Here is a 12,788-nt window from a genome sequence, read left to right as displayed (position 1 = left end):
TTTCCCAAAAGACACCAGAGTCTACCAAACCAGAAGGGCCCCTAGAAAAGATGGCAGCACCAACATAGGCCCTGGTACAACTCCAGGCAAAAGTCATTCTCAATTTCCTAACCTGTCTTTTTAATAAAAAAAAAAAAAGAAACAAAAATCCTCCAACTATTTAGTTGAGTTCTTTACTTCCCAGAAGTGATGGAGAGAAAGGGAGGGGGTATGAAGGACTGGAGAGGAGGGTGGTGGGGAGGAAAAAGATTGAGAGAAACAGTAAACCACATACTAATAAGTCTCAGAAGTCAAGTGCTCAAGGTATAAAAAGTCTTGAAGAATCATCGCTGGCTCCAGAAAGCTACAAGTTTGTCTTCTGTGTTTTGAGTCCTTGGTGAAAATGGTATTGTTCTTTTGCTGCGTTAAATAAGTATATACAATGCAGAAAGTCCTTGGGGGAAAGAGTTATTTCACCAGGGGTCGGGTTTTGTCATCATCACTGCACTGATGTGCCTTGTATTTTTTCACTTACGCCATGAACTAGGACCAAGCGTCCCCTTTACTTGTCATAACTTCTATCCTCCATCTTCTACTTCTTGGCTACTATTCCTGTCTTGAGGCCTAGCTTGTTCCCGCCTTTCCGCTTGCCCACGAAGCTGGGAAGCTGAGCGCCACTGGGCCGGGCCCACTCCTCTTCGGATCGCCACTGCTGCCAGGGGCGGTGGCGGGGGAGGCGGCCTGCGGAGGCGCTGGCGGCTCAGCCAGGCTCTGCTGCTGCTGCCACTGCCACGGCCAGTCCTCCTCCTCCATCTTCCCCTTGAACAGCTCCAGGAAGCTGCCATCTTTGGCGAATAGGTTCACGCCTGGCTGAGGCCGGGCCAATGCAGCCGCGTCCTCCTCCTCCTCCCCGGCTCCCGAGCCCGCCCTGACTCTGCACCGCTGCCGGCCTGCACAGGCCACTGGCCGCCTCCACCGGCACCGCCACCCATGGGGCCCGACGGCTCCCGGCCCTCAGGTTCCATTCGTCTCCCTCGGGCCACCATTTTGTGAGCAGGTGCCCTGCAAAGCTAAAATAGTATTAATAATAGTGTTTGTGTATATATCAATCGGGATGGATGGATGGATGGATGGATGGATGGATGGATGGATGGATGGATGGATGGATGGAGGGATGGAGGGATGGAGAGATAGATAGATAGATAGATAGATAGATAGATAGATAGATAGATATACATATTTGAACATTTGATTTTTAAAACTATGAATTCCCTTCCTCCCTTGTCACCCACCCTTAATGAGAAGATAAGCAGTTCAGTATAGGTTGTACATGTGTGTCTAATGCAAAACAATAACATGTAGATATATTGTAAATGACTATATTTCCCTCCCTCCTATAGCACCTCCCACTTGTTGTACTTTCTACTTTGATCCCTTACCTTTTCAAAAGTGGGTGCTTCCAACTTCCTTCCCCACCCCAACCCCCCTCTGCCCTCCATTCCATCATCCCCCCTCTCTCTTGGAGGGTGAGATACACTATGTAGTGTGTATTTCATTCCCTCCTCAAGCCAAATTCAATGGGAATAAGGTTGACCCATTCCCTTTTGCCTTCCTATTCTTCCCCTCCATTGTAACCATTTTCCCTTGCCTCTTCTGTATGAGATAATTTGCCCCAATCTGTCTCTCCCCATCTCCTCTCATTATATTCCTCTCTTACCTCTTAATTTCACCTTTTAAGTATCATCCTTTCCTGTTAAATTGGTCCTGTGTCCTCTATCTATGTATACCTATAAACATATATACACACATTCATACTGTGTTTCCCCAATAATAAGACACTGTCTTATTATATTTTTAGAAAGAAAAACACCACAGGGCTTATTTTCAGGGGAGGGCTTATGTTGTCCTGTCTCAGCTCTCCTCCGCAGCACTGCTGTCAATGGTGCCAGCAAGCAAATCACTGGGGAAGAACAGGATGACGCGCTCACTGCTGCAGCTCTGATTGGATGCAGCTCGGAGCGCGGTGCGTTTCACCGGGGGGAGGGAGAAGACGGTGCATACAGAGGGTACCATAATGTAGCGTGTAGCGCAGGGGATCACCTTCACTACAGTAGCAATCTCAATAGGGCTTATTTTCGGGGGAGGGCTTATTTTAGAGGAATCTTACACAGTAAGGGGAGGGCTTATTTTCAGGATAGGTCTTATTATCGGGGAAACACAGTATATGTATTCATACGCCCATATACCCACACACATATATATATGTATATATGTGTATATATATATATATATATATATATATATATATTCCCTTCAACTACTGAGAAAAGTTTCATAAGTTACGATTATTGTTTTTCAATGGAGGAATATTAATAGTTCAACTTTGATAAGTTCCTTATGATTTCTTTTCCCTGTTTACCTTCTCATGCTTCTCTTGCTACTTGTATCTGAATGCCAAATTTTCTATTCAAGACTGGTTTTTTTTTCAGCAAGAATGCTTGAAAGTCCTCTATTCCACTGAATGACTATATTTTCCCCTGAAACATGATACTCAGTTTTGCTGGGTAGGTGACTCTTGGTTTTAATCCCAGCTCCTTTGCCCTCTGGAATATCATATTCCAAGCCCTTCGATTCCCTCAGTGTAGAAGCTGCCAGATCCTGGGTTATCCTGATTGTGTTTCCACAATATTCAAATTGTTTCTTCCTGGCAGCTTGCAATATTCTCTACTTAATCTGGGATTTCCAGAGCCTGGCTATAATATTCCTAGGATTTTCTTTTTGGGATCTTCTTTAAGGAGGTGATTGGTGGATTCCTTCAACCTCTATTTTGCCCTCTGGTTCTAAAACATCAGGGCAGTTTTCTTTGAGAACCTCCTGGAGGATGATTTCTAGGTTTTTACTTTGGTCATGGCTTTCAGGTAGTCCAATAATTTTTAAATGATCTCTCCTGGATCTATTTTCCACGTCAGTGGTTTTTCCCATGAGATATTTCACATTGCCTTCTATTCTTTCATTTGTTTGGATCTGTTTAACAGCATCTTGATTTCTCATAAAGTCATTAGCTTCCATTTGCTCCAATCTAATTCTGAAGCAATGATTCTCCTCATTGAGCTTTTGAGATTCTTTTTCCTTCTGCCAAATTTGGCTTTTTAAGGCATTCTCCTCATTGCCTTTTTGAGCCTCTTTTACCATTTGAGTTAGTCTACTTTTTAAGGTGTTATTTTCCTCAGTCAGGCTGTTGACTCTTATTTTGTAATTTGGTTGCATTGTTCTCATTGCCCTTTCCAATTTTTCCTCCACTCCTCTTATCTGCTTCTTAAGGTCCTCTATGGCCTGTAACCAGCTTGTATTTTCCTTGGAAGCTTTTGGTGCAGGAGTTCTGACTTCACTGTCTTCCTCTTGTTCGATGCTTTGCTCCTTTTTGTCCCCAAAATAGGAGTGTGATGTTGGAATCTTCTGTCTGCTTTGTTTCCTTTGCCTGGTCATGTCACCCCTCAGTTACTTGACCCCTGGGCTTTTTGCCACAGTAGGTCTCTGCCACCAGACAGGGGAGTTTTCGTCCCAAACGCTGGGGTTTTCTCAGCTGCTGGAGGTATTAAATGGATGCCCTCTCTGAAGTTTCCTCATGTTCTGGCAAGCTGGACACACACCCCAGGACCTCCACTCTAGACTGCAATCCAGATCCAAGCAGGTTAAAGCAAGAGCGATTACCCCTCAGACTGGTGCTTGGTCCCCCTACACTCTGCAGGCCAGGGCTGAAGCTGCCATGTGGCACTGGCTGGCTATGCTGGTGTCTCAGTGGCTTCTCACCCCGGGGGCAAAAGGTACACACTCCCACTTACTGGGGTCCCAAAGTCCACACTGTACTGACCTCTCACCTTGTCCTTCGCATCTATATGTTGATAATTCTGGAAAAGGCCACAGCTGCGGCTGATCCGGTGGCTGGTCAGGCCCACCCTGGGGCTAAAGCCTTGGTGTGGGGCTTTTCTCAGCTCCCAGAGTGCTGTGCTGGCGGATTCCAGCCAGCTTGTGGGGCTGTCCTCAGTGAGAGGTTAGCTTCTCTGTGTCATTTTGTGGGTTCTGTAGCTCCAAAGTTTGTTTAGAGTCCCCTTTTTACATGGATTGGGGGAGGTGGAGGCCAGAGCCGCAGGGAGGTCCTGCTTATACTCCACCATCTTGACTCCGCCTCCCCCCCCACTTTTTTTTTAAGCAATTGGGGTTAAGTAACTTGCTCAAGGTTACAAGGCCAGTTGTTTCTTGGTGGGTGCTAAGTGTCTGAGACTGGATTTGAAATACATTACTCTTAACCTAGCCTAGCCCTTTATTGTCCAGCTACTCCCCACCCTTGATCCTATCAAAATATCTATACCCATATCTGTTACCCTTAAACTAGCCTGGCCCTCCATTGTCTGCCATTTCCAGGTAGCCCTCAGCTATTTCCCACCCTTAATCCCATTCCTGGGGTCTGACCTCATTCCCATCTAGAAACTCCTTGGACTCCTCTTCAAGACCCTTCCCAAATCCCTCCTCTATACCAATCCTAGATCTCTACCACAATCTTTCTGAATGTAAGATGCATCTTGCTTCCATGAAGGGGTAGAGATTAATCTAGCACAAACCTTCTCTGTGTCAGATTATTCTGGCCTGCTTGTCCAATAAAAGCATAACAAATACTTACACTCCTTAAGAGTCCACCACATATGGCAAATCTTTAATAAACTTTGTATTATTTTGACTGAGAGAAGACTTGTCGAATTCATTTTGGAGAACCCAGCATGTTTATATTTTGGGGTCTCAAGTACTCAAATCCTAAACCTCAACAGAGGCTGCAATTCTCAATAGAATCAAATGGGAGAATGAGAGAAATACATATTATTAGCGAATGATTTGGAGAGATCCAGAGTCCCTCCTAACCTTTTCTAAAGTCCTGATTTTAAAAGTTGAGAGTCCTGTCTTAGATCCTTGTATTTCTCTGAAGAGTTGTCTACTCAAGCTGTTCTTTGCTAGAATCCTCCCATGATCCTTCAAGTTGTCCGTGTTCTCTTTTTCTTCAAAATTTTCTAGAGTGTGATTTTGATTTCTCTTTTAGCTCCTTTACCCCTCCGTTATATTGTTCTTTTTTGTGTATATATTACTTAGGATCACGGACTATTCTTATTCCTGAATTAATTATGAATTAACAATACCTAAAATGTTACCTTAAACATTATAGGTATTTAATATTCATTTGTGGTACTACATTGACTTGTGATAATGAGGTTTAAAAATGGGATAAATCTACAAAATAATATGATTTATTTTATTTTGTGATTTATAAAATTAGTTCTGATGAAGGTTCAGAATTAGAAATTCCAAAAATGCTTTGAACATCAGTAGCAGTATTGGAATAAGTGAATTGGCTCCTAATGTAGTGAATACTACTTTGAAATATATAATATTCATCTGAATGTATAAATTCTATAATTTTAAATGATATCATTTTAATTCATAAACTGCATTAGGGTTTTTTGACCAAAAATAACCTCATTACATTTTTTTTCTTTAGTACAAAATAACCCCTTTCAAATATTAATTGTCAATATATGTGTATGAAAGAAAACATAGAATGCAACATTCACTTAGTAATACTTTAATGTAAGTGTACAAAATGATTATTTTTATAACTATGAAGACATATTCCTACAAATTCAATTTGAATAGAATTGAAAATTCCATGGATGGCAAGAATGAATTGTAATTAAATAAGTTTTCAAAGAACAGTGGAATAGCTAAAATTAAAGACACATAGAATAACTCAAAATATAATTTCCTTATAAGCAAGTTACTTAAAATTGTTTTCCCCCATACCATTCCTTATTCTCATATCTCCATCTATGTATTCAATGTAGTAATGATGCTGTTGAGTGTTAATGTAATAAAGAAATTGTAACAAAGGTAGTTTGGTCTTAAGTAGGTGGTTTTGTTGACCATGCTTGAAATAGGAATATTTTTACATAGAAGTAGGCTGATTATTCTAGAAATTTACACTTTTCAACAAATGTAGCATTGAGGAAAGAGAGAGAAAGAAACACAAAAATGTTTACCTTTGATATAGCCTAGCAACTCCCCAAACCATTATACAAGCACAATTGAACTAAAGTGAAATAATGTATGGATGTTGCGGAAATATGACCTCTGTCTTTCTCATGATGAAACCAGATGTCTGTTGTTTGCAAAAGCCTCTTGAGACAGAGAGCCTACTATCACTTAGAAGTATTTTACCAGTGATAGTAAAGAATTACTTTGTAAATTAAAATGTGTAAAATATTCATAACTTTTTCTGCAAGAAAGGCTAAGAATTTCTATGAGAGAGTGAGAAAAAGATGAGAGGAGAGAGAGGCAGAGATAGAGAGAGAGACAGAGACAGAGAGACAGAGACAGAGACAGAGAGAGAATTAGTGATTCATACAGAAAAAGCTATTTCCAGATTGCAACATTTTCTCAAATTGATCATTCATTGAGTTAGTCTATTAGTATCTACATTTTGGATGGACATGATAGAGGATTTATCAACTAAAACTGAACTGAATATTAGGAAGATATTGGCCTACATTGTATTTGAGAAAATAATCCCAATCTGCTCTTGGATATCAAAACCTATTTTTAAAAAAATATGCACTAGCATTATTACATTGAAACCATATGACTGCAAGTCATGGAACAACACGACATATAAATGACTCAAATTACAAATAACTCTAAGGAAAATGGAGAGATTTATCATTAATAAGTCAGTCAACAATTTATTAGTAAATACCATACAAAGACAATCAGGAAGTCAGTTTCTACCCTCAAGAAATTTCCAAGCTATCAGGGGGAGATAATATGTACAAATATAAATATATGCCAAATGGATACAAGTTGATTTTTGGAAATGATACTACTATCAAAGGAAGATCAATGATGACTTACAGTGATAAAATGGCATAAACTATATCATCCAAGACATAATAGATGGGTAACCTGAGCACTTCATTGGTATCTATGTAATATTTAGCAACCAGAGAAAGCTGCTCATTGCATAATTTGATTTTCTATAAATGACTTGTGGGAAGACATAGACAAAAACTTCATAGAAGAAGAATACTATATAAACTGTCATCTGCAAAAATGGAGGGAGAACAGCATCAGTGATACTATAGTTCCATTGAAGTATCAAAATGTATAGACCACTGTAGTCACTACTTTTCCTGTCCCTCTTTGGGTCCCAATTTATTCATCTTTATAAAGAAGAGTTATGAATTGATATTATGAATATCTAATTAATAATGTGAATATTTAAGATTAACATTCAATTTTAAAAGTATAGGAATGTATGAAATAAAGAACTTTTGATTTTCTAAGGCTTAAACTTTTTAATAGGTTGTATATCCAGTTACAAACCACACACTGAAGAAGTCATAGCAGCATGGTTCTGTGACTAAAATGTGTGCAAATCTTTGAGTTATGTGTGGTATTTCTATTAAAATCACACATAAAAGAATTTTATACCTGACATTTGAATATTTCTTTTTGATACACTTTTCTCTGAATGGTTCAATCAAGTGCATCACTAACTTTTTCTTTGTGGGGGAAAAAATCAGTGTTATGCTTTTAAACCTAAGTTAAAAAATTAGATTTTTTTTCTTTTTCATTGTCTCTTTTAATATGAACCATGAAATCTGAAGGCAGAAGTAGAAAAGCTATTACCATAGTTGTCTTCTTTTTAATGTTCAATTTTGAGAAGAGAATATGATCAGTTTCCATTATTTTTTACCTCTTGGGGGGAAATGTTTGGCTGTAGTTAAGAGACCATAATGAATTTTGGAGGAGTTGTTTTGCTTTGCACTTCATTTACCTGATAGCTTAATGAGTGGCTCCTGGTAAGAGTTTGGTGGACTTGGCCACATACAAATATGCATCTCTGAATATATTATAAGCACTATGAAATGAGGGGTAACATCTATAGAATCTTTCTTACTCCTTTGGTAGATTGGTTGGCACATACAAGAGAACAGTAACATCTATGCTTTTCTTGATGCATTGCTAATTTAGATTACAACACTTTAACAGGAGGCTTAAGGAATGATTGTGACCAAAAAAGAGTAATATTCATCATCAAATCATCACTGCTAAAGATGACAAAAATGATAAAAATAATATTTATGTTCTTTTTGTAGCATTCAATTGACATAATGAAGGCTCTGAATCAATGATGATGGCAAAGACAATGACCCTTCATTCAGGGTTAGTAAAGCTTAGTAGACAGAGTGCTGGAGTTAAAATAAGGATTGTTGTAGTTCAGCTCATGCCTCTTATACTTACTGACTAGGAAAGTCACTTCACTTGCCTAAGTCTCAGTTTCTTCACTAGTAAAATGGGTACAGTACTACTTACAGTACATACTTTATAGGGTTCTTTTGAGACTCAAGTAAAATAATTTTTGTAAAATACATTGTAAAGTTTAAATCACTAAGTAATTTTGGTCATTATTTTTTTTACCCAACTTTCATTTATTGTATATTGGGTAATTATTGGAAGCCAAATTAAACATGCTAACATAATTCTGTTGACAAACCTGTCCAAATTGAGGCTGATCCTTGATGCAAACCACCAATTCATCCCTGTACTTTAAACCTTTCTAGTTTGATAAGATCTGTTAGTGATTTTATCCAACTGGAATAGCTTTGGAGAATATGGGGTCACTTCAATAACATAAAGAAGCACTAGAGGAGGAATTTAACGAATATTTAATAACTGTTGACCAACTGTTTGTCTGCATCATCATTCTACCTCATGTTGTAAGCAAAATTTATATGGAGCATCTTAATAGGTACTCAGAGAAATATTTCATTCAATTTAAAAAATGTTTTATTGCATGCCAGTGATTGTACCACACAATAAGGATATAAAAAGAAAACAAAAAGTACCCCCCCCCAAAAAAGCAGAGGCATCTCTAATTCAAGGAGTTACAGCCTACTGGGGTGATTCCACAACACATGTATGTGTAAGTAAATGTGAAATATATGCAAAATTATTTCTATTTCAAGAGGGAGCTCACAAAAGTAAATTCTTATCTAAATAATATGTTCTATCACATTGAACTTGAAAATAATCATAAATGCTTTTTGAGAGTGATGACATTTTTCATGACAAAGATTTTTATTTTTTCAACTACAACAGGAAATGACTACCTTTCCATCTGAATTAGCATTTCAGACTCAGTAAGTAAATTACTTTAGTCACTATGTTTTGGCAAAACAAGGGCTCATGGCATTTAAAATTAGAAAAAATCTTAGATATCATGTAGTGCAACATCTTCATTTTATAGAAGAGTAAACTGAGGGTGATAGAAAAGAAGTGACTTACCCAAGACTTGGATAATAATGAAAGCTAAATTTCCCAGAAATACTTAAATCTAAAATTTAACTGGTACCTCCTAGATTATCTAGTTCAGTCAGTAACTAAATAAGAGTCCCTGAATTATCTCTAAGTGGTCTCTCAACAGGTTCTTTATTTTTAAAAATAGAACAAAATAAGCATTTCCATAACATAGAACAGTATAAAAGATGGTTCCTACCCTCTCTAAATGTCCAACACATTTCTTTTTCACCAAGCCTTTGGAGAGACTGGAGATGATTTGGAAATACAGTCCAAGGAGCTATGATTATGGCTGGCAGTACAGAGGCTCTGAAAGTCAGTATGGGCAACCACACCAGGCATCAGACAGAACTGAACACGTTGTATGTCAAGGGATCCTGCAAAAATAATGGAAGAGAAGGAGCACAAGGAGGTATTGGTGCCTACTGAGTACTCGACCATGATCTAAACATAAGTGGTACATGTATAAACCAAAGACCGTCATTAGAAGCAACTACAAAAGGGACTGATTAAGTAAAGGTCCAAAATAAGGACAGATTTGGAGATATCAAGAGTATATGGAGATAATCAACTTAACATCAAAGGTATGAATGAATGTATTCATAACTTCAAAGAAAATGACTGGAAAACAAGTAAAAATAAAGATGTGCACAAAGACTGATTCACTAAGCTGGATAATATGATGCAGGACATGAATGTTGAATGGAAGTATGTGCCTACTCATTCAAAAGTTGAAGGCAATGCTGAAGCTCAAATTTTAGCCAGAGAAGTGACTAGAAAGTGAAAAGACTCCATCAGTACTTTGCAGATGGTGAAATTGAAAGTGTCATTCTCTTTAATCCTGCAATGTAATCCTCAAATCAACCTCTTTACTCTTCCTCTCCCCCTTTTTATTGTAGCTGTCTTCCATGGCTATCTTTGGTCATTTTCTTCATATCCTTCTCGGTTTTTTTATGTGTTACTTAAACATACTATACATAACTGTAGAAATTATTCACATGTACTACTAATAATAAGAGAAAGGTAGATATTCTCCTCTCTGTCAGATACAACTGAACTCTTGAATAGCTCAAGTCTTGCCTCAAACCACTTAGAAACCAATCCAGAGTGGTTGACTGCTCACATGACTTTGGGTAATGGAAGACACCAACTGTTCCTTCAGGTAAAATTGTCTGTGAAACAAACCTTGCTATATCACCTGATGCTGCTTTCTGAGGACTTCCTTGCTTTACCATTTGCCCTGCTTTTATGTCCTACAGTATTCCAATATCATCTGATATTCTGACAATCTAAAGATGCCTGTCTGGGCCATGCAATATGCCCCCCTGGTGCATGCTTATGACTTTTAGATATTAGCACTCTTAAAAAGTCTTTTCATTTACCCATAAACTGAACTCTCTAATAATATGTTGTTGCCTCCCCCCCCTCCAAAGTGTGAACTTGACCACAGACTGTCTGTAGTTGTCTGTCCATTCTCAGTACTGAGCATGGTACTTGAAACTTAGTAGGAAGAGAAGTTCAATAAATGTTTTTTCATTGGTTCATGTCTGGTTTATGGCTCCCCTGACCCTTCTGATAAGTGCTATTTTTACTTTATGAAACAAACACCACCTCTTTTTCCATTTGAGAAAAATCTTAAGGATTTCACAAAGGTAGAAAAAATGAGCAATAAGGCAAGACTTTGGGAAGAGGCCCAAAGTGTTTGTTCACTGATAGACTGATCAAAAATGATGCTAAATATTTCACATTTAAAATTTGTTTTTTTCCTTTTTTGTAAAATGTGCTTTTATTACTTTTAAAATTCTGGATATTGGTTGCTCATATAAGTTTCTTATAGATTCTGCATGTCAAATTCAAATAATTAAATTATCCCTGTTAAACAAAAAGATGATTGCACATGGAGCTACAATCTACTATGTACAACTTGGCTATTCCCTCTAAATATAACACAAAATTACCATGGAAATTTCTTTTTCCCTCTTTTTGTCTTCTTCCTCCACCCTAGAGATGGCTACCAGTAGACAAAATAGGCTTGTGTTTGTGTATAGAATTATTCTATACATACTTTTATTTATCTGGATACAGATAAAATCTTTTGTCCTTTATTTTTATTTTATATCTTTATAATAGTAAAAAAAAATGACTTAAAATGATTTTCTCAAAGTTTTTCTTAAAACAATATTACTGTTATTGCATATAGTGTTTTCTTGGTTCTGCTCACTTTACTCTTCAACAGGTTCTTAAAAACTGCCTATAAAAGCAACTCCCTTCTTTCCCACACAGACTATTCAACTTCAGGATGACCATGTTAGAAAGCTTTTCTCATTATATGAAGACTAAATATGCTTTCTTACAACTTTTTACATATTAATTCTTCTTCTGATTTCTTGGATTAAAAAAAACAACTAACAAACAAAACCTTACTGCTCCTTCCACATGTCACTTCAGCATCTTGGTTACCTTCTTTCAAATAATGTGAGACTAATTCTTTCAACACTTTATGTTGTTGTGCTCTAGTTTAGTACCTTGAACTATCTTAAGGCAGCTAAATGATGCATGATCATCTTCTTGCACATAATGGGTTTCCAATTCTTTACAAGAATCTTTGTTCTATTATTACAATTCAATGACCATTCTCTTCAGAAAAGCAAACAATGTAGAATTTGATTGGTTCAGTTTTCTTATTGTCTTATGTTATCTATTCAAAGCCACAATTATATCCTTTCTCTGATTCTTCTCTTGTTCCGCCAAAATTGGAGAGTGGAACCATGAATTTTTATCCTTAGGAAACATTAGCAGTACCTAATAATTTGGGGATTTTAGGGCTCCTGACAGAATTTTTACATGACTGTCCTACTCTTTCCTTTATTACTATTTAGTTTCCTTTGCTTTCATTTTCCATGTATGTTTTCAATTAAATTATTGGGGGGGGGGGTGGAATCAAGATGGCAGAGTAGAAACAGGACTTCCGTTGAGCTCCTGCTTCCACCTCCTCCAATTCATGTAAAAGGTGACTCTGAACAAACATTGGAGCTATAGAACCCACAAAATGACACAGAGAATCTAACCTCCCACTGAGGACACCCTGGAAGGCTGGAAGGAATCAGGCACCATAGCGTGTTGGGAGCCATGCCCAGACCTACATTAGACCAAGGTTTAGCCTCAGGGTGGCCACAGCCAGCCACTGGCTGAAGGGACTTCAGATCACAAGCAGCTGTGGCAGTTTCCAGAATTATCAACCCATAGATGCTAAGGACAAAGTGAGAGTTCAGTAAAGTGTGGACTTTGTGAACCGGTAGTTTGGGAGCCACATGGCTGACTCCTGGTCTGCAGATTGTAGGGGGACCAAGAGACCAGTCTGGAGAGTAATTGCTCTTGTTTTAACCTGCTTGTATCGAGATCACTGTCTA

The 12,788-nt window shown here is 37.9% G+C and overlaps 1 protein-coding gene across 1 annotated transcript; it reads right to left on the bottom strand.

Annotated features, from left to right (window-relative positions):
• Positions 1-557: 557 nt before the first annotated feature.
• Positions 558-1,025, bottom strand: LOC138144082 (telomerase RNA component interacting RNase-like). The gene is made up of 3 exons (XM_069065383.1): positions 940-1,025; positions 668-907; positions 558-636 (listed from the first exon to the last, which is right to left on the bottom strand). The coding sequence occupies exons 1-3, from the start codon at positions 1,023-1,025 to the stop codon at positions 558-560; spliced, it is 405 nt and encodes a 134-aa protein (XP_068921484.1).
• Between the last annotated feature and the right edge of the window lie 11,763 nt (positions 1,026-12,788).

This window comes from Petaurus breviceps, unplaced genomic scaffold, assembly GCF_028583685.1.
Source record: "Petaurus breviceps papuanus isolate PSGF00001 unplaced genomic scaffold, PetGlider_PUasm1.0 90686, whole genome shotgun sequence".
Lineage (NCBI taxonomy): Eukaryota > Metazoa > Chordata > Mammalia > Diprotodontia > Petauridae > Petaurus > Petaurus breviceps.
The sequence above is the reverse complement of the archived record's forward strand: the minus strand, read 5'-3'. Positions and strand labels throughout refer to the sequence as shown.

Excerpts from the sequence above, each read along its gene's own strand:
- LOC138144082 (XM_069065383.1), bottom strand. The coding sequence starts at position 1,025 with ATGGTGGCCCGAGGGAGACGAATGGAACCTGAGGGCCGGGAGCCGTCG. Across the intron at positions 908-939 it reads GCCGGTGGAGGCGGCCAGTG|GGCGGGCTCGGGAGCCGGGG; the intron begins GCCTGTGCAGGC and ends GTGCAGAGTCAG. Across the intron at positions 637-667 it reads GGCGATCCGAAGAGGAGTGG|TCGTGGGCAAGCGGAAAGGC; the intron begins GCCCGGCCCAGT and ends AGCTTCCCAGCT.